The sequence below is a fragment of the Pteropus vampyrus genome, unplaced genomic scaffold (genome assembly GCF_000151845.1).
Source record: "Pteropus vampyrus isolate Shadow unplaced genomic scaffold, Pvam_2.0 Scaffold95, whole genome shotgun sequence".
Lineage (NCBI taxonomy): Eukaryota > Metazoa > Chordata > Mammalia > Chiroptera > Pteropodidae > Pteropus > Pteropus vampyrus.
The window spans coordinates 5,085,910-5,112,992 of record NW_011888876.1 but is presented as its reverse complement, the minus strand read 5'-3'; the positions used below and the strand labels follow the sequence as shown (position 1 = coordinate 5,112,992).

General features: G+C 43.7%; 1 protein-coding gene across 1 annotated transcript in view; it reads right to left on the bottom strand.

The window, feature by feature from the left end:
* Nucleotides 1-27,083, bottom strand: part of DENND1A (DENN domain containing 1A) — a 457,019-nt gene that overhangs the window by 210,885 nt on the left and 219,051 nt on the right. Inside the window, exon 11 of the mRNA XM_023532960.1 lies at nucleotides 13,069-13,114. Coding sequence (XP_023388728.1) covers nucleotides 13,069-13,114 — 46 coding nt within the window. The remainder of the gene's footprint in view (nucleotides 1-13,068; nucleotides 13,115-27,083) is intronic.

Here is a 27,083-nt window from a genome sequence, read left to right as displayed (position 1 = left end):
GTGGCAGAGCACTCGGTAAGATGTGAAGACGGCTCAGGCATCAAGCACCATGATTATCTCCACCCCCCAGGGCCCTGCTCTTCTACAAAGCCTTTCTGACTAGTCCTGCTCCCATGGCGAGTTGCCTCCTCTGGGCCTAAGCCAAGTACAGTGGGCAACATACACGTAAAACTTGTTTAGCGATGTTTCTGATTATTTCATGTGTACTTTTCACTTTTCCCTTAAAATAATTGTTTTAATCTTACTATATATTCACATATACTGCAATAACATCACTGTCACCTATAAAGTACTGCAGAGGTTTTAAATACTATATTTTTAAATGTATTATCTCATCGCTCCTCAAAGCGATTTCATGGAATAGGTATTGTTGTTCTCATTTTACAGAATAGAAAACTGAAGCTCTTGTCCCTGGAGTAAGAACAGAGCTAGGAGCTGAGTTTGGGACTGCCAGGTCCCAGAGCCTGGTCCCAGAGCCCCCTCTGCGTAGCCCCCTCTACTCTCCTGGCTCAGCAAATATGAAGCCCCTGACCGTGTCACACATTTCTCTTATAACCTCCATGGATGGAATTACCAGAGACTAGATACATAACAGTGAACAGACCCTGAAAGCAGGGTTGGTATCATACTTTTCTTTTGTACACGTTACATAACAAAATAACTGGGTTTGAATTCTAGTCCTGCTAATTATGGGCTGTGTGGCTTTGGACAAGTTACTTAACCTCTCTGTGTCTAGATTTCATCATCTGTACCACCAGGCCACCACTACTAGAGCACAGACTTGTGAAAATTAAATAATGAATGTCATGCATCTGGCGGTATTTCAAAAACAGTAACCATCCCATTTGAAACGATGAGACTTGAATTTAAGAGTTTCACTGGGGGTATTGATTCCCTACTTCCAAAATGGTTTGGGGTTACCCTCTCATAAAACAGGGCCTCCCTCCTCCCACATAACTGCCACTTGCCATCATTCATTCATCGCTAACCATAGAAAACCCGGACTTCCATCTCCACCTGCCTTTTATTTGAAATGTCAATTTTTAAAGAGTGGAGAGGTTGGAAACCCAATTTAACAAGCACACTGAAACATTGTTTATTACCCCCATAAACATGGCTTAGTGAGAATTACGGACTTAATCAGAGTGAACTTATCTCCTGGTGAAAAGGAACACTTTAAATTTCAGAAATGGCACCTTCACTGTGAAAATCTCTTAACTTTTCAAACAAACTACAGGGGGTCTGAAACATATGGGCAGTAAAGGAATAGCCATTACTGTGATTCGTCTTGCCCAAGAGCCAAGGATCCCTAAAGGTCCATAACAACTTTAAGATCGAGGGAAAATATTTGGAAAATCATATTCAGGGGACATGTCTCTAAAAACACCCAAAAGGTCTGCCGAGTGGGAAGTAATGTGTATAGTTGCTTGGAGCGGCCCCAAAGAAAGGCCGCTGGAGCATGAGACAGGGGCCATTTCAGAAGCGGCAGCACTGGGAAGTGCACCTCGCTTCCTGTGCGAAAGATGAAGCATTTAGCAATAGGTCGTATTTGGTGACCTGCTTTTCAGAGGAGGCGCTACCTGAATCCCAAAGGCTGCTAAATGGTTTGAGTGATTTCTCTCTCTTTTTTTTAAAAAAAAAAAAAAAACTATTCCAGAGGATGAGGTGCTGTGAACCCCAACTTCCCAATCTGAAGCTTCATTAGGGCAGCTCTGATCGGTCCAAGAAAGGTTTTCATAAAGACGCCCCATTTTGCAGAGAATGCGTCAGCCTGGCTGCCAGAGGCAGGAAAGGCAACAGATATAAAATTTTATTATTTCAATGCCCCAGTAGCGGCCAGGAGGACTTAATGAAATCATCAAGATTTACAATCTGAAATAGCTATTGCACAGACAGATATGGTTAAGGGAGCTGCGCCCTCTGACCTTTCAACTCTTTGATCCTCACACAGCAGGTGGCCTGGAGCCCCCTCCTGGGCATCTTCTCTCTCTTCCGACACTGCTGAACCTTGATGTGCAATAAGCCTGACCCTACACAGGTGACTCTCATGCTGCTTATCACCAGCAGCGGCTGCTAATGGAATGGCCAAAGTCGCTTGGCCTCAGGTTCTAACCGGGGGATGATGGGAGAGAACCCTGGCGGGCAGTGGTGTCCAGACGGTGCTGAAAATGACGTTCAATAATGCAGTCCCAAGTCCAGTTGTTTGGCAATGCTTAACAACGTCATTACCAAAATCTGTCCTAGAAATGGAACTCTGTCTCCTTCGATTTATACTTTGAGTTAAGGGGAAAAAATACCTTTTAAAAATAAATCACAAATCTCAAAAAAAAAAAAAAAATCAACCTCGAAGTCCCAAATGCATCTCTCAGAACTTCCCTAAAACCATGTGCAGCAAATTTATACCAATGAAAATCAAAACAATTTTTGGAAACCTAAAATTGACTGTTTTCAGTTCCATGAAATTTCATTTAAAAAAGCCCATATGCCAAAATGTCCAAATTCTCTTATTTTTAAAAATTGGGATGACTTCCAAAATCATAGCTATCTTTTTCTTCATTTTTTTTCTTCTAGAGCTGAGGATGGGTAATGTGCATATGTAGTTATCGAGCTTCATAATTTAACCCATTCGGCCAGTATAAAATAGTTGCGCTAAAATGATATAAATTGATTATCACTGGATCTTTCAAAACAACTGATGCCAAGGTTGAACATATTCTGTTTGGTTAAGGACGTGTCCAGGCATCTAGGCCGTCCCAGTCTGAAGCTTTTCGTTTTTGTCAGATATCTGGTTTTATGGAGGGAAAGATTTTAGGCAGGACACATAAACCACTCTCTGGAATGCTGATAACTTCCAACCACAAAAGAGAACTTTAGTGCCGCTGTCGATCACACTTAGGAAAAGCCCTAAGCCAGTGTTTTTGATTCTAAACAAATATAGTAAATATGGTGGGCCCACTCTTTACCTGCAAAGGCCTGAGTTTAGGTCATTAATGCCTAAATTCAATGGGCAAAAAACAAGCAAACAAACAAAAAAAAAACCCACTCCTTTTGTAGCCTAAGTGGCATATATCTTAAATATTCAATTTTAAATTATTTTTTAAATCAGACAAGAATCAAAAATAATATGTAAGGAGAGGTTTACAGACTTCAATTTTAGCCATACTTTTCTCTATGGATATCTAAGTTTAGTGCCGAGAGTTGCTGATGGATAAATCAGTTTATCAGCAGAAAAAAGGCAGGGTTACTGCATCAGACCTTGACTACTTTGTACAAATTATTAAGCTAACTTCTTCAGAGGTACCTACTGGAAATACTTTATTAATAATGATACCTAGTGCTAAGTGAGGGTCTACTACTGTGCATTGAAACTTCAGTCATGTTGTTGCTAACTGTCATGATAAGGAAGGCACTCCCATTTTGCAGACAGGGATGTGAAGGCACACACGCTGCTAGCAGCTCAGTGACTTGCCCACGTTACATATAAACAAATGGTGGGTCCGGGATCCAAACTCACACTCACCACCTGCCTCAAAAGCCCAAAGTCCATCCACATTTTTCCTAACAAAAGCAAACCCCAAACAAACAAAAGAACCAAAACAATAACATGCAATAATTTATGCAGAAAACATTGTATTTCAGCTTGCCTACACATCGCAGTGGCCCCTTTAAAGGCCTTCTGAATCAATTATTTTAAGTCATTAAGAGGAAGTTTAATTTGGTTGACAAACACCCCTGCTGTGGTGACCTCACATATCAACAACAAATGCCTGACGGTCGCAAACCAGGACTATGAGTCTGCTGAGCACGGTGTTAAACAAAACCACATGTGCCTGGATCCCAAGCGGGGCTTGACTAGGCCAAGGGTACCGCTCTTCCATCACCAGGCTGGTCTGAGCTCCCACAACGGCCCCGCCCCTAATCACGTGCGAGGAGTTTATGAAGCCACCATCCTATGTGGCTGTGCTCTGTCAAAAGTGCCTTTAAGCTGATGTCAATTTAGAAAAAGTCACTCACTAAAAAATACAAAAGGAGGCTGAAAAAGACGGCACACTCAATTTCAGGGAGGTGGCTTTTAGCTTGTTTTAAAGAAAAATGATCAGTTCTACAGCATGTAACATTGATACACACGTACAGGAGCCCCCCTTATCTGTGGTTTTGTTTTGCTTTCCATGGTTTCAGGTACCCGCAGTCAACCACAGTCTGAAAATATTATATGGAAAAGTCCAGATATTTTGAGAGAAAGAGAGAGAAACCACTCTCAATTCTTATTAGTTTATTACAATTATTCTATTTTCATATTAGTTGTTGTTGTTAATCTCTTACTGTGCCTAATTTATAAATTAAACTTTATCATAGGTATGCATGTATAAAAAACCCCACTACATATAGGGTTTAGTACTATCTGTGGTTTCAGGCACCCACCGGGGGTCCTGGAAAGGATCCCTTGGGGATGGGGGAGGGCTCTGTAATAATCTCCATTTATTGGTACCTGACACATGTTCGGCACCAAATTTTCTCATTTACTCCTCATTAAAAAAGCTTATGAAGTAGAGAATCTACCCATTTTATAAGCAAGGTATCCGAGGCTCAAAGAGGCACCTTAATATCCCATCTACAAAACCTGCACCTTCCTCAAAGAAGTGATAATTAGAAATGACATGGCTCGAGTGCCATACATATTGGTGGACCCTCACTCAATGGTCAATATTACTATTAATTATTTCCAACAGGCATCTCTTAAGAGGATAACATAATAGTTTTGTACTAAGCGGTCAAACTGTGATAAAAGTAACCATACCTTTAACCCCCTGCTAAACTGATATCTTGTTTAAACAGAGGTGCATGTTGACAGCTACCTAGCTGTGGCGGGGCTGGCATTTGAATCCAGGTCCACTTAACTCTGGAGCCTGAGAGTCCTCTCTACTCTGCCACGCAGCTGCAGCATGCTGCGCCTTATCTTAATCTGAAAGGGACTGGATTAGTTCAAGCTTCTCTTAGTCACAATTTATAAAGTCCGTTTTATAAATTGATAAATGGAACTTACATATAATGACTGGCTAAGCGATGAAAGGAAAATTGGAAAACAAAAGCGTCAATGATGGTTTTCCATTTTCTGCTGGGATTCTCCCTCAAAATTACTCAGTTTTTCTAATCCGTAACAGAGGTTTATCTCACCTCACAAGAGGACATTTCAGTCACAACAAATTAGACAGAAAATGTACTGACTGCGAGAGATACTTAGATCGGACAGAAGTACCTGTTCCCTTTGATTACATAAATTACTACTGGAGCTTTAAATTGTTTTATGTTAACTAATTCCAATATTACAGTAAGTGGCATTTAAGAATCACTTTCAGACTCATTTTAAAAGCAGGTGCCACTGCGAAAAGGAGAGAGCTTCCAGGAAAAAGCCATCAGGTGAAATCCAGGACCTTCTTCAGGCCCGAAGCTCAGAGCCACTGAGCTTTCACTCCGAATGCCTGGATGTGACAGAGACTCACAGGTGATGATTTTACATGACGACAAATAACATGCTAAGGAAATTCCAGCAAAACCAAACTGCTGTCCAATTCCTTTTTTCTTTATATAAGAAAGCAAGTACCAGGGTTTCATTGATCTAAGCTTTGCCTCTTATTTTTATATTACCAACTCTAAAGAATAATGTTTTGTATAGTATTTTTGAAAAGCGCTTCACATCCATCCTATCAGTTAATTCTCACAACTCTGTGATATGGATAACGTAATCCGGATTTTACTGATGAGAGAATGGAGTCGTGGGGAGGCTAAGTAACCCAGCCCCAGTCACCAGTGTACTCAGAGCTTTTCTCCCCACCACCCCCAGTGCATGGCACAGAGGCCGCCCTGAGAAGGAAAAGCTCGGGCAAAGGCGTGTGTGGGGGAGGCGGGGGCTCTCTGCCCAGGGCTGGGGCAGGGCTCAGCACAGCCCACACAGCCTGACGGGCCGATGCACAGACCAGAGGCTCTGGGGGCTGAGGGACGGGGAGCAGATTCTTTGACCTCTCTGAGCCTCAGTTACCTTCACTTGCAAATCTGGGTATCTCCTCCTTGGCAGAGAGATTCTGAGAAATGCTCGAAAGTGAAAATAGGTGAAGTACCTGGCACAGTGTTAGGCGCTGGGCGAGGACTCAGAAGATGTCAGTTCCCTCCCGCCCCTCTTCGCTTTCTTGCTAAAGCTCTCCCCAGGAACCTGTGACGGAAACTACCGGGTGGAATTTCTCATGCAAATATTGCCTTCTTATAAAGCACGAATACGATTACTTAGCATTAGTTAACAACTCGCACACGGAACTTCTCAATTCTTGTGAGGAGACATAAACAAGTCACCGCTTCTAATGGAATATAATTATGGCGCAGAGTTTTGCATCAACTGCAGCATTAATAAGTGTGCACTACCCCTTCCTCCTGCCTACCTGTGGAGCCCTGGGAAGAAGCAAATGGCACAGTGGTAAACACTCTTCTTCACTCACTGTGAAACTGTTTAAAAATAAATATCCTCAAAAACGAACAAAGGATTAAAGACTTTCTATAGTCTATAGCCGGGAGAAAAATGAAAAGAAAAAACTAGTTAAAATGGTGCCAACACATTTGACAGAAATTCAGGTTCTTTGAGAAGCAAAGAGAAAAAAAAGTTACTTTTCTTGTCTGTAAATACATAAATCCTGTTATTTTGTGTAAAAGCCCCACAGTTAAACCAGGAACCCCACTGCAGACAGAGACAATGCCGCCTCTGGATCCCAGAGACCAAAAGGAGCTGTGACTTGGCACCTGGATGCTGTCCCCAGAATGGCGGCTCAATGCTGCTCCAAGCACTTGGTGCCTCTGCAAAATCAGGCTTTTAGGAGCCCTAGCTAAGGACTCCTAGATACAGGATGGTGAGAGAGAGGGAAAGAGGGAGAGGAAGGTAGGGAGGGATGGAGGAGGAAGGGACAGAGAGAGAAAGGGAAGGAGTGGGGATAGGGGAGAGAAAGAGACAGAGAGAGAGACAGAGAGACAGACAGAGACAAACAGACTGCTGTGAGCCTGGCTTGCGTCCTGGTGTGCCCATCACAGGCCACCTGAAATTGCACTGGTGGGAAGAGGGAGTGAGGGCCTATGAACTTGGTACCTGGGTCTCACTCCCCCGTTCCTACCGCTTGGAACTATCCCTTAGTATATAACGTAAATTTATATCTTCAAACTGGGCTGTAGAAGAATATCTAATTCATAAAAAGTACTTGGAAATGGAGAGGAAAAGACAAAATCTAGCAAAGTGGTGCTTAAAACCTCGAAGAAAGCCATCACTACGAACACTTCTGCCACGGCTGAGTAGCAAGGGAGCCATGCGGAAGCTTGGGTTTGGGACGCTAACACATCTGAATTTTATATACATGGTTGTGGTGTGCAATTTACTTAAGAAGTACCTTGATCTTTACAAATATCAATTTACTTTATTAACATGGTTAAGCAGTTTCAAGCATTTTATATGGAAGGACTGTGTTTCTAATGGCCCAGAAGGAGAAGGCCTGACCATGTCCCTCCCCTATTTACACACTTCAATGGCTCTCCATTGCCCCATAAAGTTCAGACTCTTTAACACGGCTTACAAGGCCCGGGGTGGCTGGCCCTTGCCCGCCTACCTCAGCTCTCCTCTCCCCCTTCAGCTTCATGCCTCTATCAGGTGCGGAACCACTCACATTTCCTGGAAAACTCTATGGGCTACACGTTAAGTCTTTTAGATGCCTGGCCCCCTGGTTGAATCCTTATTCACCTGTTAGGTTTCAGTTTAGGCACTCCCTCCCAGAAGCACAGCCCTCAAGGCTAGGCTCGGTGTCTACCCTACCAGAACCTACGGCATCCCAAATTCACTGCAATTACTTTCTACTTGTCTCCATCTGCTCTAGACAAAACTCTGTAAAGGCAGGGATTATGTCACAGTCACTATTTTATATAGACTTCTAGTATGAGGCCGTGCCTGGTACACAGAAGGCTCTCAAAACGTTACTGTAGAAGGGGACGTTTGCTGGCCAGGCACTGGGATGTGCTGGACACAGACAGGACTCACTCACTGACTCCTTACCAAAATCCCAAGAGGCGGGCACTACGGGCTATTACAGAAGAAGACACTAAGATACAGAGAGACAAGGTATCACACCCGAAGTTACCACAGCGGGGGAGTGGTCAAGCAGGGGGCTGAAGCGCATCTACCAAATCCTACACCAGTGCCACGCCCATTCTGGAACATTCTTCCAGCACTGAAACCCAGGAGAAAACAGGGCAGGTGCAAAACAATTTTGTTGAAACACCCTCTCTAGGAAATGAGGATGATGACGGTAAGCCTTGGAACTAAAAGTCCTTGAAACACAATTTTAAAACCATCAACTTAACCATGTCCTCAGCTTTAAGGCCAGTGAGGAAATAAAAATAGCAGCGGTTGTCGGCCTTTATTGAATTCTTTATGTGCCAGGCACTGTGCTAGGCACCCAATGACCATTCTTCTACTGGATCCTCCAGAACAGTCCTATAGGGCAGAGATTGTCAAGGGGTCCATGGCCCGTTAGGAACCAGGCCGCACAGCAGGAGGTAAGCAGCGGGAGGGCGAATGAGCGAAGCTTCATCGGTATGTGCAGCCGTTCCCCAGCGCCAGCATCACTGCCTCAGCTGCGCCTCAGATCATCAGGCCTTAGATTCGCACAGGAGCACCGGTCCCTGGTGCCGGAAAGGCTGGAGACTGCTGCTACAGGGGAGGTCAACCACTGCCCTCATTTTACAGGTGAGAAAACGCTCAGCGATCAGTTACTCTGCTCAAGGTCACACAAGGAGGAAGTAGGGAGCCAGAATCCAGAGCCCCACATTCTAGCTGCTCCCCTTCACTGTCTCTGTGTCTAGGTAGAGCTTCATTTACGGCGAACCTGAGCCCCTGCCCGGAACTGTCATTGATGCCACCTTCCTTCCTCCATCCCGACCATTCCGCCACCAAGGAATGAGAGAGAATATCGTTACTCTAAGCATTGCTTGTGAGGCCTAGAAAGGAAGGTCTTCATTTATCAAACAGGAGAAGCACCTGCTAGCAGACATGGCACAGAAGAGGAGCTGCAAAAACATCTCCTGAACTAAACTGAGGTCGAGAGAATAAAAGGAAACAGTCACTGTGTAATCTGGCCACGTTTCGGTGTCTCCTAGCTGCCAGCTGACATGATCATTCTCTCCAAGAAGAAACTAGGTCTATGCCAATACCCTTGGCTATCCTGGTAACTTACCACCAGACTCAAATTAATGTTTGCTGAAATGAGAGAGAGATAAAAAGGCAGAAGGGGGGATAAGAATGACGATGAGCTGTAAACGTGTCACTTTAAAAGGAAGGTGGACTTTTTAGGGTGACTCGGTTACAACTGAACAAACAGCACGGACCCTAATAAGAGCATGAACACTAGAATTAGGTCTTTCCTCAAAATAACCTTTTCCCGAATGAGAATGTTAGGTTACAATTTATATTTCTTTGAGTGCAACAAATTTGAGTGTCATAAAAATGGTTAAAAAGTCTTCCTATGGTAGCTTTTTCTAAACTTTTATGAACATCTGCCACATTCATTTGAAGTTTAAAAAATTCTGGCACATATGCAAAGGCATAATAAGGTGCCTATAGCTTTCAAGAAAAAATAACAAGACAGTCAAAAATAAGCCTTTTGCTGAATTGCCAGTAAGAAAACTAGTACGGGAGAGGGGATGGGCCTTCCCGAGCTCCCTCCTTACAGAGCTGTCTGTCCTTCCGCCCAGGTACGAGCTCCTCCCCCAGCACTGCAGCCCACAGCTCCTGGCAGGGATCTCAGGGGCAGCATCCTTCTCATCCGAAGGGTATAATAGGACCAGATAAACTCAATCCAGAAGCATGGCTAGAGCATTCCGAGTCTGAGCTGAAATCCATGGCAGGAGACTGAAAGACTAAAGTCCAAGATTTTGTAGTTCCTGGCTGCCTAACGCACCCAGGAAATGCTACTTTGTTCAGGAAGTATGTTAGCCGGCTTCAAGTGTGGGGCAGCTACTTTTTCTTTTTCTTTTAGTGCTGACCACACAGGAGTTCAGCACGGCAAACCCCTCCCCTACTGTAGCCTATCAACAGGGCTAAGAAGGAGCTCGGCCAGTGCTTCTCAAACCTTCTCGCTTAAAGCCTTTCAAAGACTGAGCAGAGTGGACTTGCACCCATTTACCTAAGCGCAAAACTCTGTCTCAAGTTTTAGCTTCAAAATGTATGCACGTTTTACATCGCATGTTTTACGAACAAAAGGCCTTGTTTTAAACTACTTACAACCATATAAAAGTAAAAAATGTACACCCTTCATCTTTAACTAAAATGATGGTGCTGCGTTCTCTGCAAACAGTGATGCCTGCTGGAGGGCTCTAGATGTGTTCTGGATCCCAGCTTTCCGAGCACTCACTCAGTCCTTTTCAGAAAGCACCTGTTGGGTGCACTGCGATGTGCTGGGGACGCCACAGTAAATGAAGCACAGTCCTTATTCTCAAAGAGCTTATGCTCTAAGGGATGATGGCGAGGGACAGAGAAGTAAACAGCTATCACCCAGAGCAGCAGGTACAGTAAGTCGAAGACAATGACAAAATGGGAGGGCTTCTTGGAAGAGCTGGAGAACGGCAGGGCTTAGCCCTGCAGGAATGGGGGTGTGGTTAGAGATCAGAGAGCACACGGCTAAGGAGGGACAGCGAGAGGACAGAAGGCTTGACGGGGCGGCAGCGAAGAGACTGAGTAGAAGTCAGGGCCGTGCAGAGGGAGACTGAAAGGCTGGCTACTAAAGGTACAGGAACCCGGCAGAAGGCAACTCACTAAATGCCAGGACTATGAACTGAGTTTTATATTCATCTTCAGACCTCCAGGATCTAGCAAAATATTTGGAACATAAGAGGTCTTCATTTTGCTTTAGCAAATGAATGAACAAGGCTTTGCAAGAATCCAAGAAAGCAAAGCAAACTGTCAGTGCAGGCAGTAAGGACGGAACAGGGCAAGAGACATGTCAGAGACTTGGTGACTATTTAGAACGAAAGAATGAGGAAGGGGAGCATTCAGCCATGCTCGGTGTGTCCTGTTTTTGGTGCCTTTCCAGGCAGTGGTGCCATTAACAGAGACCGGAAAAGCTGGAAGGGGAGTGAAACAGCTTACTGTGTGTGTGTGTGTGTGCGCGTGCGCGCGCGCGTGTGCGTGTGAGACTGAATTTGAGGCATCTATCGTACATCTAGGTGAAGTTCAACTGGTACCTGACACTTTGGACCTGTGTTCAGAGAGACATGCTACCGTTAGAAACGCCTCTGAGAATCACTGACACTACCTTGGTAGCTGAAACAAAAAGCCTTAAACGAGATGACTAGAGGGCACGTAGAGAAGAAAAGGAGGCTAATACCAGCAAGACTAGCAGCCTGGACAACGCCGAGGGTAAAGGGACATGAAAAGGAGTCTGAAAACGCCTGTGCTGGAACAGTCTGGCGGGCAGGAGGAGAGGCAGGGAAGAGCTGTGGACTCCAACAGACAAATGGTCTTCAGACGAGTGTTTCAAACTCCACAGTAATTGGCACTGAAGGCCTATTAGAAAAGTAGTCAATTTACATTTTTCATACAGGAGCTTTGAATACATCCCCAAACCTGACAAACAAAGGTAAAACACAGAAGAAATCTCTTCAATCTGATCTACATACACCGCCCAAGACAGTCCGTAAACTGTGCTGCATGTGCTCGGGGCTGGGTGACGACAAGGAGGAACTGTTAACAGAATGTAGGAGCCACATGGCCGTCCTGTCAAATTAGAAATTTGAGCAGATTTCTGTGGTCTATTTTGATCAAGATTCTCAATGTCAAACAAACAGGTTTTTCGATAACCAACTTGTTTCATTTTCGTAAGCACAATAGCACAGTGTGCAACAGTTAGCGAAGAAGCAGGTGGTCCTCGTCGACGTGAAATGAAGGGAACAGAAGAAGAGAAGTAGCACTTCCTTTAAGACATGCAAAGCATCATCACAGACGGATATGGCTTTAGATTTTCCCTCTGAGAGCTTATCTCCTGTGCAAAGCAGGCAAGCCCCCCACCTCCCACCCCATTTTGCTCTAGTACAAATTTAAGCTTTCTCCTGAGGAGGGAAAAGCTTAGGGTTCATATCTACAAATCAACAGCACTTACAAAAGCACAGATAAGTCCTTTGAAAGAATTGCTATCTAATTGGTACAGCCAGGCAGAAAGCAATCTGGCACCAGATTCATAGTTTTGACCAAGCATTTCTACATCAGGGGTTCTGTGCTAAGGAACTAAGTCAAAATGCAGAGAAAACCTTATACATAAAGATGTTCACTGAAATGCTATTTATCATAGTGAAAAATTATAAACAACGTAAGTTTTCCACAATAACAGGAAAATGGTTAAGTTGTGATATATCCAGTGGAATGACAAGTAGCAAATTAAAAATTATTATTACTGAGAGTAAATAAAAACGTGTAGAAAACCCCATGCCAAAATATCAAGTGACATATAAAATGTAAAATTTTATATATAAAAAACATCAATTATGTACGTTTATACAAAATATATATTTATAGACTAAAGACTAGGAGGAAGAATAGTAGAATGCTAACAGTGGTTGAACTTAGAAAAATGGCATTGTGGATAATTTTCATTTTCCTCTTTATACTTCTACATACTTTTTACACATTTTCTACAATGAAAAATGTAATACTGTTATAGTGGTTGAGAACAGACATCATTTTGAAAAGCAGATCATTTCCCTCGCCTCGTTCAAACCCTTTTTCCTCCTGCTTCTTTGAACTTCATTCCCTCACCCGTGAAAACTGACAATCTCCAAGCAAAAGGGAAAAGCACCGGAACGAGCCATGGAACGGGCCTGAGTTGAGCGCGCGGCTCCGCGCGCCGGGGCGGGGGCGGGGCCGGTCCACGAGGTGCGGCTGCCACGCGCGCCCCCGCGCACAGCGGTGAGCCCACGGGCTGCGTCTTTCTCGCTGCCACGCAGCAAAACAGAACGGCAAGTAGAGTGATTTGGGGAGGAAAGGAGCCAACTTACCTCCATTAAACTTAAATGGATTCCTATGAGGTAGGGCATGGGAGCACTGTGAAGAGAAACAGAGACACACAGCTGCTTTAATGTCTGTTGCTTCCGACAGAAATTACAGATGGTTCACTATTTGGAGAAAAACTGTTTTAATAAACGTATGCACAGTTACATTTCTTTTCACAACAAAAATCTTAATATGACATTTTGTTCCCAAGCCTAGAAACTTCAGAAGAATTTCAAAATGCGGGCAGTACTGGAAGCAGCACGGGTGGTGGGAAGACAACCAGCTCTGGCGTTAGTCCCCGCATAGCAGCTACGCAAATGCAACTGCGCAGCCTCAGTTGCCTTATCTTTAAAATGGGATCTTGGAATCGAGCTGGTAGGTTGCTATCGGAATGACAGAAAATATACGTCGAGTGATTACTACAGTTCCTGGTACAAATGGAACTACTATTATCACAATTACAATAGGAAACAAACAAACAAACAAACAAAACAGAATAAGGTTGAATGGAGAATGATTTTTTTACTTGCTGGTTCCTTCTGCCATCAAGAGGTGTGACCTAACCGTCCGATCTGATTCGACGAAGTACGTGGAGAGCTACCAGCCAGCGTCTCCCCCCACGGCTGCACACGTGCCATCTGATGACACTAAAATTCACAGAGCCCCTTTGAACTATTTTGTTCACAGGGCGATGGGTTCCCTAAGTTAGCGACTGGGCAGGACATGAGAACCCCGCTCCAGAGGTTTTAAAACCCGGGCATTATGGATAGATTTCCTTTCTTTTCAGGCGTCTGTGTGTCTGTGGGTACGTGTGCACACACTCATTATCATTAAGATTTACTTACCAATGACAAACGTGCTGGCATTATATGAGGAACTTCAGATTCATTTTTCCTAATCCACACAATAACCATACAAAGTAGGTATTATCCCCATTTTCCAGAGAAAGAAATAGGGCCAGAGAGCTTAACTCATTTATCTGACGCGACAAAACAAAGTGGCAAACCTAGGATTTGACTCCAAAGTTTCTTCCTCTGTGCCATACAGACTTCATAATACCGAACCTAAAATCCCCAGGCCCACCTCCCATGTGACCTTCTTCTCGGGGGTAGGGAAGGGAGGTCAAGGAGTTAGGGAGAAGGGGAGCGACGGACAACCTTGCCACATGTCTCTCTGGTATGCGACAGGCCCTATGAAAGGTGCAAAACGGTGCGTGGAACTAGCCTAGAGGAAAGCTCCCTGTCTCAGTCTGCGCTGACCAGGTACCTCCGGAGCAGCTGGGGGTGGGAGCGGACCTACAGGATGGCTTTCTTGGGGACAGGGCTGGGGAAACAAGGAGTGGTTAGAAATGAGAAAGGAGAGATTTGCTTCCAATTGAATACTAAGGAGTTTCGGTTTTTATCCTGAAAAACCAATGGATAAGCAATGAAAGTTTTTAAGCATCAGATGTGCATTTTAAAATTGCTTAAACACTTAAAAATAAGAAGAGGGCACAATTCCCTCACTACCATTTGACAAACAGAATTCTTCAAGCAAAAATCCTTCCTCCGAATATAAAACGTCCTCCTTACTACAGATCTCAGCAGTAATATATCTTGGGAGCCTATAAAACAGATTTGAATATTAGCAGCATACTTTGGGAACGATTCTTCTAGAAGACTTTTGTATCTGATAACAGCCAAAGACAGAATTATAGACATAACTGCAGTGAAAGTGGAGTTGTCTTTTTTCTTTCTTCTCTCTTTTTAAAAAAGGTGTCTGCTGTGCACATTCGGCTTCTCCTCGCTTCTAGGGGCAAGGAAATGCCCTACGATATTTTTTTCCCTTAAACTGTAAACCATTAGTTTAGCTGCCAGCTCCACAAACACTCACACTTCCCAGTGTGCCTGGCCCTGCTGTCCAAGTTTTTTCCAGTGTACACTGAAATGAATGTGTTTCTAATTAAGTAGCTTCAGGAACACGACAGCTTCAATGTCAAAAATACAAAGTCTGAACTCTGGCAGGAAGTCTTAAGACTACAAATGTCTCATCTAGTGGAACCTCGCCTAATGTAATGAAAGGAAGCAGGAAGAGTGCAAAATTCCAGAAAAATGGCCACTGATTAATGTGTTCAGAAGCACAGCCTAACGCATAGAAGGGAGAAAAACTCAAATCCATAACATTTAACCAAATCTTATCAACTTTCCCAGCTCCTACAATCAATCACGCAATTGACCGAGGACCGAGTTTTAATTAGCATTTCAGAACTGAAATTTCAATAAATGAATTAATGCACAGAAAAAGACACTCCAAAAATTGTGAGAAAAAATGTGAAAATACTCTGTATAAATCAACACAGGCTCTCACCTAAAAAAGAAATATTTTCTAGAATTTTAAGTATATAGGTTTTAATGCCATGCCCTTTTGTCCTGCAATAAAATCAGTGATACCCTAAAAGAGAGGAAAAAGGGGTCTTCCAGAAATGACTACATATGCAAGGGACAAAGTGGGACTCACACGTCAGTATCCTTAGGTAGGTATTTTTTTTTAAGCCCAATAATTTTCCTAAGAGTAATTACGGCCTACCACCAAAATGTAGTTTCTTAGCCAAGTATTGTTAGGGCTGCAACAGCTCTGTATTTAGAAAATATTTAAAACACATTATTCTGAAATCACAGCAGCTCCATGTTTTATATAAATGCAAATTTAGACAAATACCTTTTACATTACCATCATTTGCTTACAAAGCCTCAAATACTTCCTCAAATACAGCATTTACACTCAGCATATAGCCTAATTGCAAATTCCAAGTAGGAAACGGAAAAAAGGAGACCCAGAGTCCTCTTAACATGTCAATGTAGCATCTTAACATATCAATTCTAGATACGTTTCTGAAAACAGTTTCTAATTTCATTAAACCTCAGCAGTCACTGCTGCTACTGACCCTTTTTCTTTGAAAACCTCTTTTTTTTTTAAATTGCCTTTTTATTGCAAAGAGAAATTTTTCTGGGGGAAAACCACTTATCCATGATCATGTCATTTTAACAGAACGACTTTTATTTCTGCATTGTTCTCCTCCAATACTGGCCCCACATTAACAGACATTTTTATATCTTTGAAGCTACATTTTATTGTGTTCTCATTGGTTACATTAACATTTCCTATTTTTCACTACAGACTGTGATTATTTTAAAGACTGTGTAATATTCCACCAAGTACAGACGAACTATAATGCATGACCCCTATATCTCAAGTGAGACATTAAGTCACTTCCAACTTCTCACTGTAACACTAATAAGACCAAAAAAACTCCGCGTGCCCGATTCCCAAACACAGAGCACTATGTCAAAAGGCAGGACTGTTTTTCACATCTTTTGTTATATCTTGGCAAAGTGTCTTCTAGAAGGGCAGTACCTGTCCCAGTGGAAATGTTTCAAGACTGCTGATGGATTAGGGATAATCTACAAAGCGCTTAGTACAGGGGCAGCACAGGGTAGGTAGGCTCAGTAGGTGACTGCCATCATGTCCAAATGGGTTCTCTCTGAGCCCCTGGAATGGCTGGTGCCTCTGGATCCAGTCTGTTATTGTCCCCCAAATGGTTTCCTGTCGCTGTCCGGGTTCTGATGGATACTTGGCAAACCCTGGTGAGAACGGCTGAGACTCCAGGATGGATGCGAGGTGCCTGACATGCCTCATCTCTACACACGGGTTTCTGACTCCAAGCACTCCCCTGTCACCTGGCTACTTGCTGAGTTTGGTAGGGTTGCTCATCACTCTCTCTGGCGGGCAACCTCTACTTCCACCGAGAAAGCAAAAAACTACCCAGTAAACTATGATTCATTACTTTCTTATCATGTAGAATGACGAAATTTAAAAACCACGCGATACTCGTGGGCATACAGTAAAAGGAAAATATAGCAAAATTAATTGCTGAAGTTGTTCCTAAAAAAGTTCTTCACATTCAGAGTCCGACTTACCTGAACCATTTTTTGATTCAGAATCATCGATGTCCATGTTTTTCCAAGGGCATCTCAGTAACAAAACTTAATAAAACTTTAGCTACTAGGTGCTATCTTCCTTTACGGGGTCCCAGAAAGAACTTGTTTGTTGCTTTTCAAGAAAATATGAATGCAAATGTCTGTTTCACTGACAGCAAACAAACACCAGGCTTCTCTGCTCTGGTGTCTTTCAGCATGCACAGCGACTTCACATTTCAATGCAGAATCTGGGTGCAATTTTGAAGAGATTTTAAACGGCAATTAGACACATCATGTGCGGAACCAACAATACGCATAAAGTGATGATGATATTAACAGCTATGACCAACTGCATCATAGCTGTCCCGTGTCTGACAGAGATTGTGAGATGCCACTGTTGATCTCTGAAGAGCAGGACAGGGTATATCTGCCCTAGGCTCTTGTTTCCTGGGAATTATCGCACTATCTGCCTTCATCAAATCCATCCTGAAAGAGTAAAAGCTGTTCTTTCTTCCTTTTCCCCTGAAAAGGAAAGGGGTTCTGTTGCTGGTGTCAAGGCAGTGACGATATAATGACTTTTACTTGAAAGTTATGTTCAGTTTGAATCCCCTTAAGGGGAAAAGGAATTAATATTTATTGAGCTACTATAACCCATCTGCTTCAACGCATTAGCTATCCATAATGCTCAAGGCAACTCTGCAAGGTAGTGCTATTTTCCACATTTTCAGAATGGGAAACAGGCTCAGAAAGGTAAAGTAACTTGCCTGAGGTCACACAGCTAGTGAAGATGAAAGTTGTATTCAAATTCAGGGCTGTGGGGCTAAAAAGCTTATGCTAAGTCCCCGCAGCCCCACAGCGAATGCCCAGTACTTTAGCGGAGGGAGAGGGGAGCTGGCATGCCACGGGGACTAGTCACCCAGCTCTAGGCCTGAGGTGCAGATAGATCACTTCTCTTCCAGGTAAGTCCTACAGCATGAGCTCATTCCTAGCAATGAGCGGCATGAATATGGATACTGCAGACTTATTAATGGCCCTGTATTCGCCGTTCATTATTACTGCACTTTCACAATTTGTTTAATTCCTTTCCCCCAGATAACTAGGGCCCTCTTAATTATGTTCCCCTGAGGTGAGCAGCTACTAATTGGAAAAGAGTCAGGTGAAATAAAAGAACACTGGCTGCTCGAACACATAAAATATAGCTTCCTGAGACAAAGGGGAGGGGAGAGGAGGGGAGTGGAGGCGGGGGAGGGTGTCCAAAGCCCCAGGTGAGCTACACCTCTTTTACCTGGGAAAGGCACTAGTTAAGAGCTGCCCAGGGATTTGTAAGATCCACTGTTTTTCTTTCCTCCACCCGCCCCGCATAAATGCAGTCAGCTTTACAATTTACACATCACAGTCCCCTCCCACCCCTCAGAGGCACAGCACCTTCTTAACCAAACACCCTGATGGGCAAAGGAAATCCCACAAGTCTTTCCTCAGATCACCATTTTTAAAAGAAAGTAAAACCCAGAAAGAGGTCTCATTCCGTTGAGATTTTTTTCTTTTTTAAAAAAGAAACAAAAGCGTAAATAAACATGGCTTGTCCTAGAGTTTTAAATTCTGCAATGAAGTCACGAGGCCTGGCATTGTTAGAGAGGCTACGACAAAAGAATGGGAACAAAGACCACAGGACCCAGTGTTGGAGAACACAAATAACCACAGTTTTGGTCTTCCTGAGAGTGAGCGGATAGATGGCCTACAGGCTAAAAGAATGGCCAGTGTCGCGCAGGAAGCCAGTAAGGGCAGCCGCTGTTTACTGCATGTTTGCCACGAGCCAGCACTAGGCTAAGGGCTTGACCGGCATTTTCTCATTGGATCCTCATGACGACAGTGTGAGATAGGTACTAATATCATTGCCATTTTACAGATGAAGGAATGAAGGTTGGGAAGCTAAACAACTCCTACGGGTCACGCAGCTAGTAAGCAGTGGAATGGAGACTTGAACTCAGGTCTGCTGTGCTACGATAAACCAAGCTGACTGTCTCCCAGACCAGCAGCTGCACATCCATGGAAGGTCAGGTTTTCTCGAACCTGCGAGCTTGCTTCCCTGAGGTCCAACCAGCCGGATGCCAGTCCCAGGCCCTTCCACATTCTGTCCCAACATCCCGTTCACCACAGGAACCCCCTGCTCCAAATGCGCCTCGGGCTCAGTGGGCCTCGGGCCCCCTCCTCCCTTAAGTCCTACTGAATCCAGCAGCCCGGTGGTTGCTAACGCCTTTCTTTTTAGAGGCAGTTGTCAGGTTGCCCGTTTGGCGTAAGTCACGTGCTAATTCGTACGGTTATTCTAGATGTCGGTCACAGAGGAATCGAGCTGCTTCCTGTATCACAGAGTCTACGGTGCTGCCACGTGCAGAGCAGGAAGAACAAAGGTGGCAGAACTGCCACGTGCCGAGCACTCGCCAATCACTGAGGGCTGTGTGGGGGGCATCGGTTACCTTATCTCATTTAATCCTCAAATAATCCAATTTATACCATCCCTTTCACAGATTAAAAAAGAGATTCTTGGAAATTTGCCCACGGTCACAGTTAATGATGATTCCAACCCAAGTCCTTCTACTTCAAAGTCTTTTATGCTATTCTTAATACTAACTTCATTTAACCATTATGTTACACTTAAGGAAAAAATGGTTATTTGATATTTATAGCTGAAAAATAAATAGCAAGTGGGCACTTCATAGCCAGAATAAAAGTAGATTTTCCTTACTAGTTTAAATAAAGGGATAGTCTTTCTTGTCCTAAACAGGATTTACTGCTCAATACCAGCAGTAAAAGTAGCAAAATAGGGGCAAAGAAAAAATTGCAAGCTGGGGCGAAGTCAGTTCTTCGACTGTGCGCTGTAAGGTTTTGCACACCTCCTGGGACGGCCACAGATCTGTCTCTGAGCACTCCAGCTGCCAACGCAACGAGGGAAGTAGGATCGTAATGCGATTCGTGGTGTGCACAGAGAAAAACAAACTCGTCACGCGGGAGCCTGATTTTAAGAAGGCAACCAGGGAGAGGAAAGAGAAAATTCACATCTTACGGATGCATTTATTATGTGTTCAGTGTTTTCCATATGCTGGTCAGTCAATCAACAAACGTTACTCTGTGTTGGGCACCATGTTGGGCTGAGGACAGAGGAGAGAAAAAAGAGTTCGGGGCCCTGACTATTTAGAGCTTACAGTTAACAGCAGACATTAAACAAGCACATCACTGCACGTGTGTAAGCTACTGTGGGGCGGACCTAAGATCACCCCCATTTCATTCTCGTAGCAATCTTGAAAGGCTGATCTCCACAATTCACTAAGGAATCTATGGTTTAAAGAGGTTAAGTGACTTGACAAAGGTCACAGCTGGTGAAAAACAGAAAACATGGCCTGAAAAGTGGAAGGGGTACGAATGACCTGGGTTAACCAAGGTTTTCTTAGGGGAAATGGCATTTCGCTTCTTGCCTGGTTTTCAACCAGCCCTCCCTGATTTGTGAGCAATAGCGGAAGATGAGGCTCCGAGAGTGTGGGGGGCAGTTCTAGGTTGGGAGAAGAGGCAGAGACTGTCCAGTTTCCATCTGCAGTTTTGGCGCCCAAACCACAGGGCTCACCACGGTGAAGCCCAGTCAGTGTGTGTGGAGTTGGGCACCGGAGATGGTTTGCTAATTCGAGACACATGTATATCACTGGAGCTGATGGCAGGAGGGGGGAGAAGGAGGACAATGCCCTTCAGAGTGTGGCCCTGTGGCTTCCTGAAGTAACCCTGGGGGTTGGGAGAGAAGCCTTCTAGAGCTCCAAGCCACTGAACCCAACCAAACGAACACTTGAGTTACAAAGATGCTGCCTGGAAGAAAACCTGGAAAGGTCAACATCAAAGCCTGGAGCAGGCCGCCCTTTTGCACCTCCTCGGTCTACCGGAAGGGGCCGGACTTGGAAAACATCAGGAAGGGCTCCGTGGCTAAGGCCAGGGCGGCGGGAGAAGTTAATCACAGAGGAAAGGTCAGAAGACAGGGCTCTCTGTTGCCCCAGAGAGTTCAATGAGAACCATAACAGCTAGAGCCAGCTGCAAAAGGGAAGTCTCGGGTTGTCGGCCACCAGCGGCCCATGAGACCCTCGCAGAAACACAGGAAGGAATGAGGTACAAAAATGAGAGAAAAAGAGAAAGGGGTCTATGAAAAAATAAATCAAGAGAAAGCAACAAAACAAAAAAAAATGTAGAAGTTAAAAGTGCAATGGGTAATAAGAGGAAAAGATTTTCTCTTGTTTTTCCAGAACTAAAACATGTCACAGGCCAAGATGCATAGCATCCGATTTCCTTCTTAGCTTAGACTCTCAGTCCTTCGAGTGTTTAAGGGGAGGACCAATCCACAGCTGTCAAGAGGTTACTTTCAATCATGCCGGTGCTTCAAGCATCCTCCCTTGTGCCCAGGCCCAGAGGCAGGGATACTTAGTACAAAAACCCTGACACAAGGTAACTTCCTCCACCGCTGAAGTTTCTGTAATGATGCATTACAGATAATGGTCTGTGGCTCCTGCCCTATTGGTGACCAGGAAGATATCTAGAATGTCTTTGCTGTAAAGACCATGACACTGTGCCTTAGAAGTTCCAGAATTTTCTAAGTGTTGGATTTAAGACAGGGTCTAGATCAGGGAAGAGTGAGGAATTACATACAGAATGTGTCACCAGAATGAAAAACCAGGCCCACGCTTGGTTGTACAAGCAGCAGAGGGCAGAGCCAGCTATGTCCCACGGAGGCTAATCAGAAACTGGGTCCGGGGAGGCAGGCTGTCTATCATCACTTCCCACTTCAGGCAGCAGGAGGGGCCCAGAAAGGTGGCAGGGCAGGTCTGGATGTGCTGATGCAGCAGCGGAGGTGGAGGCCGCGGTCAAGGTGGGTAAGCGACAACCACCTTCCCAAACTGGGGGGGAGGGGAGTCGTTCCCATGGAGAGGACACTATGGCTTCCGTAATCCTGAAAGTCTCAGCACCACTGTGGGCACATCGTTGCTGAGGCAGGATGAGACCTGTCCGCTGTACTCCTAACATCTGTGCTAGGGGCACCGAGGAGGGACCGGGCTAAGGGTCTGATGCCAACCAACTACACGCAATACTCGTTTTTGTAGAACATTTGCTTTTTTGCTATATATACTTTGGAAGGTTAAATAACTTTTTTTATAATAAGGATGAATTAATCTTATTAACAACGATAAAGAATATATTAAAAATCTAATGGATCGGTAACTGGATACTGGTGATAGTTGTATAACCTTGTGAATGTATTAACCACTGAACTGTTTACTTTTAAAAAGGTGAATTTTATGGTATATGAATTACATTTCAATTTTAAAAATCAAATGGAAAACTTGAAAAGACAGCTTTCTTATAGAACCTATAATATAGATAGGTGTAGATTCCTACAGAATCTAATGCAAAAACTGCAAAGAGCCTCGTCTCTTCTCTTTCCTGTTTTTCCACCAGGGAGATGGTTTACTCAGAAACTGTCCGATGCGTCCTGCAAAGGCTCTTGGCGTTTTCAATTCTGAGCCCTGCGGAAGGAAATGAAGGTGCATCTCGGCGTAGGGCCAGTGACGATGGTCACCTAACAACTTCTCAGTCGCCCGCTTGACGCCAGGCTCTTTAAGGAGAGCTGCACCTTCCACTGTGTTCCTGTGGGTGAGGAAGCTGGGGCTCAGAGAGCTCATGGGACTCACCGAAGACATTCAATCCGACCAGAGTCAGGATTTGGGCCCGGAACTTTGACCGCCAAGCCCGAACTCTTCTACTATCAGCCGCTCTGTTCAAACCTCAGGGTCAAGTTCAGCCAAATCTTACTAAGGGATTTACCTAGAAATCTATCATTTCCCTTAGTCGTGCACTTCCTAACCAGCGGGCCCACCACAGACGCGACTGTGCTGCTGCGTCCGTGCGGAGCTGCAATCCCGGTCCTCATCTCCTCCCGCCTCTCTTGGATGAGCAACTTGTTGCAGTGGTTCTAGCCCTGTCACGATCCCCTGCTGCTTCCTAGCTCTGAAAAACATCTGTGCTCCCTCGCTTGCCTGGACACCTGAGTTCTTTTGTGAAGTAGTTTTCTCAGAGGCAGAATCATCTAGAACCACATACCTTCCTATGCCCAATGCCAGGGACATAGCAGGCACTCATAAATGCTTGCTACAAAATAGAAATGACAGTTTTGCTTATTTGTTGGAATTCAAAACCTATATAGCCCAGAGTTCGGTAAAGATAAGAGGATTTCAGCCATGCCTATCTACCTCACAGACTTCCATGCCACCTCAGTGTTGTAATTTCAACTGCATTTTGCTGGATTATTTTTATATATATATACATATATACATGAATATATATTGTCTATAAACATATAATAGACATTAATAACATAACATTAGTACCCGCTATTTATGGAGCACCTGTTTTGTGTCAGTAGGAATGACTATTCACATTTGACAGAAGAGGAAGTAGGCTCAGAGAGGTTCAGTAACCTCAGCGCTAGTGAACGGGGAAGCCAGAACCAAAGCCAGGTTTCCTTGTTTCTACCACGCCACATATCATCGATTCCTATTTCTGCCACCAAGAATATCAACAACTCCACTTACTTTAGCATCAGTTTATCCCCTGATGCAAAAATGCACAGCAGCAATGAAGATAAAGACTAGAATGGAGCCAGCTCTCATCATCCAGATGTCACTTCAGAGCTATGCCCAGACTGAGGCCCTGGATGGTGCACCCTGAGATTAGGCATATTTCTGGCTGTTTGCTAAAAATCCCAGCTGAAATACATGATGCGGCATGGGGTGGTGGTTCAGAACCCTACATGCAGTGTAGATAGAGCAGCTAGAACCGGTATCTCTCACAGAGAATCGGAGCTTGTCCACTCTGAGCGGAAGAATGGCTTCCAGAGTCACCTGGAAACAAATGCCAGGAAATACAATGTATTTTACTGAGGCAAATGCAAGACCCAAACCTCAACTGTACACATCCGATTTAACTTTCAGTTCAACCACGCCCTCAGAAAGCATCGGGAGGTAGCTACTAACTTGGCTCCTGACCTGGCGACTCTGGCGGGGATACATGAACCTGTTCTGATCTGATCCGGAGAGATTTTACCATAAAGGTGTGTTAAAAAGTGCCCAAGACAACTCGTATATACAATTCAATTTGGAAGATGACTTTGGTCCTTATTTAAGACTGCTTCTGAATAAATAAGGGAGAAAAGGGAATTTACATGGGAAATACCATATGGCTTCTACTGGGACCTTTTATTAGCAATGTTTAATTAGCATAGTGCCTGGTACATAGTAAGTGCTCTATAAATATTTGCTGAATGAATAATTAATCAATGATAACATAAGTTTACAATTAGCAAGTCGTCAAGAAGCCTACATGAAAGAATTCCTTCATAAAATCTTAGTGATGGGTACAACTTATTCTCTTACACTTGGGAAGATGCTAATAATGAAAGCTTTAATGTCAGATGACCTAAGATTTCAAGTGTAGGTTCTACCATTTCCTAGCTGTGTGACAGTGGGTAAGTCACTAAACCTCTCTGAGCATCGATTTCCTAATCTATACAATAGAGCAAATAATATTTGCCTTACAGCCTGATTTAGAAGATTTTGCAATAATGTCTATAAAGAGCTGACACACACTGTACTCAATAGATGGTGATTATTATAATGAAAGGGATGCTGATTCCCATCGACAAGTTAATCCTTTTGTGCCAGAAATGGGAAGCCTCTGCCAACACTGGCCAAGGTCAGGGCTGTCATCAGCCAAGGTAGGGAACATTCTCATTTTCACTTTCAAAGTCAAGAGAATGGCACAGATCTAAAGTAGAAAGGAACCAGCAGCACATGTTTTTAAATATTCATAAGGGCTGGAAATGTCTTACTCCTTTCGTTTTTTTCTGCCATCTGCTTTTGTTTCTTTTCTTTTCATTCTTATGCCACAGCTGCAAATGAAAACAACCATACAATAACTCAAGTTAAATAAAAAAAAATCAAAATAAAAACAATCTGAGGGGTAAAAAGAGAAGATGAATTATAAAGTTTCTCCCTGAGCTCACAGGCTACAGAAGCGAGAATAATGTTTGATGTGAGTTAAACACCCTGGAAACCAAAACCTGCGTCCCATGTTTATAATAACCATAATAAGAGCAACTGCCATTTACTAAATGGCTCCTATGTGCTACTGACAACGAATATCTCTAATTCCTAAAGCCACTCTTCAAAGTAGGTAAATAAAACCCATTTTACAGAAAAAGTAATTGGAGATCAGAGAGGTAAAACTGATTGTTAAAGGTCACACAGCTAGTAGGAGATGAAACTGAGACTTAAACCCAAGTCTGCCTAAATCCAAAGCCCAGGCACTTTCCCTGCTGCTCTCTTCAAAAATGGGAAGGAACTTGAAAAAATCAAGTTAGGAAATATTTAGGGCAGACTATTTGTACTAAACTGATTTATTCAGATAATTAAAATCTGTGATTATAGCTCTAATTAAAGTTAACTCAGATAATTGGTTGGTGTATTTGTGAATGTGCAATTAGAGACTTCCACATAATTGTGGGGTTTTCGGCATCATACTTGCCACTTATTCACTGAATCCTAGAGCTTTGCTCTCCTGGCCTCCGTCCTACCAAAGGCTGCATTACAGCTCTTGGGGTCTCTGAGTCCAAGGACCATGACCTGTGATGCCAACAGCAGGGTCTGGGCTCAGCCTCATAACGTGTCTTTGTCCAAAAGCCAATGAACACCTCATCTTCAAGTACCATGTAAAAAGCTCTTACAGCCTATACTACACTGTTGTCCTGAAAACTCCTAGCAGCATGTACCTGAAGAAAAACTGGCAGCAGTGGTCCTCATGTGTTAATTACACTTGTGAAGTCTATTATGCATAGAAAGGGCACCTGCTGGCAGTGAAAATGACTAGAATCTGCCCTTCCTGCGCAGTGAGTAAATTGAGAGTTCATTTCTACAGGAGATAATAGTTTTCAGATTCCATTTCGTGTATCCCCTGCATGGGGACGTACTTAACATTTAAATCATCTGCAGAGGAACAAACCTTCTTCAAATTTACATCTTTCAGGCTCCTAGCACTTTACTTAAAATGCTAGTTATCCCTGCTGGCTCTTACCACCAAGGATTAAACTCAACGCGGAGAAAGTCACTGAGCACAATAGAATAAAGTTATTAGCATTGACTCAAATTTCATGACATTTGTAGTTTCTGACCAAAGCAGTGGGAGCAGGCTGAAGGTGATCAAATCAAGCCTTGAGTGGAGGATCTGTTTTTTTTTTCTTTTCTCCTGGGAATCTTTTATTCCATCATTCTTATATCTTGTAGTTAATAAACAGGTACCAATCCCCGCCAGCCTATAATCATCCTTTGGTCAATCAAATGTCGAAAAGTTCTTTTATGAAAACAAGAGAGCAGGAGAGAAATGCTATCACACCAACTTCCGAGATGGAGCCTAATCACAAAACCCTCTCAGGCTCAGAAAAATATGAGTCACTATGGGTTTTTTGGAGTGGAAGTCTGGGGTGACAAGGGCTTAGCAGCCTTCCTTGCCCAGTCTTCCCTTCTAAGTGAGACTTGTCAGGATCATCGCTCTCCTCTCGGTCAGGCTGGTGACACAGTTCTTGACAGTGCTGGAGTCAGAGAGAAGTTGAAAAGAGGATCGTGGATTAGCTTCCACAGGAGAGAGTAAAACAGCTAATAAATCCTGTACACAAACAAGAAAGGAGGGCTGAGACTTGAGATGGCAGCCGAAGAGAATAACCGACTCGAATAAACACCGATTTTTTTTTTAAGTAACACTTTTTGATTAAAAAAGCCATATATTTTTTTCATTACAGAGATATCTGAAAATACGGAAAATAAAATAAAAAATCATACAGAATTTCTCTCCCTCCTCCTCATCATAAATCACTGTAAACATTTTGGTATATTTCCTTCTAGATTTCTGCCCCTGTGTTTGTTTTTATTAAAATGGAATCATATACTACATAATATCCATATTGGGGCAAGTTACTAAACCTCTTGAGG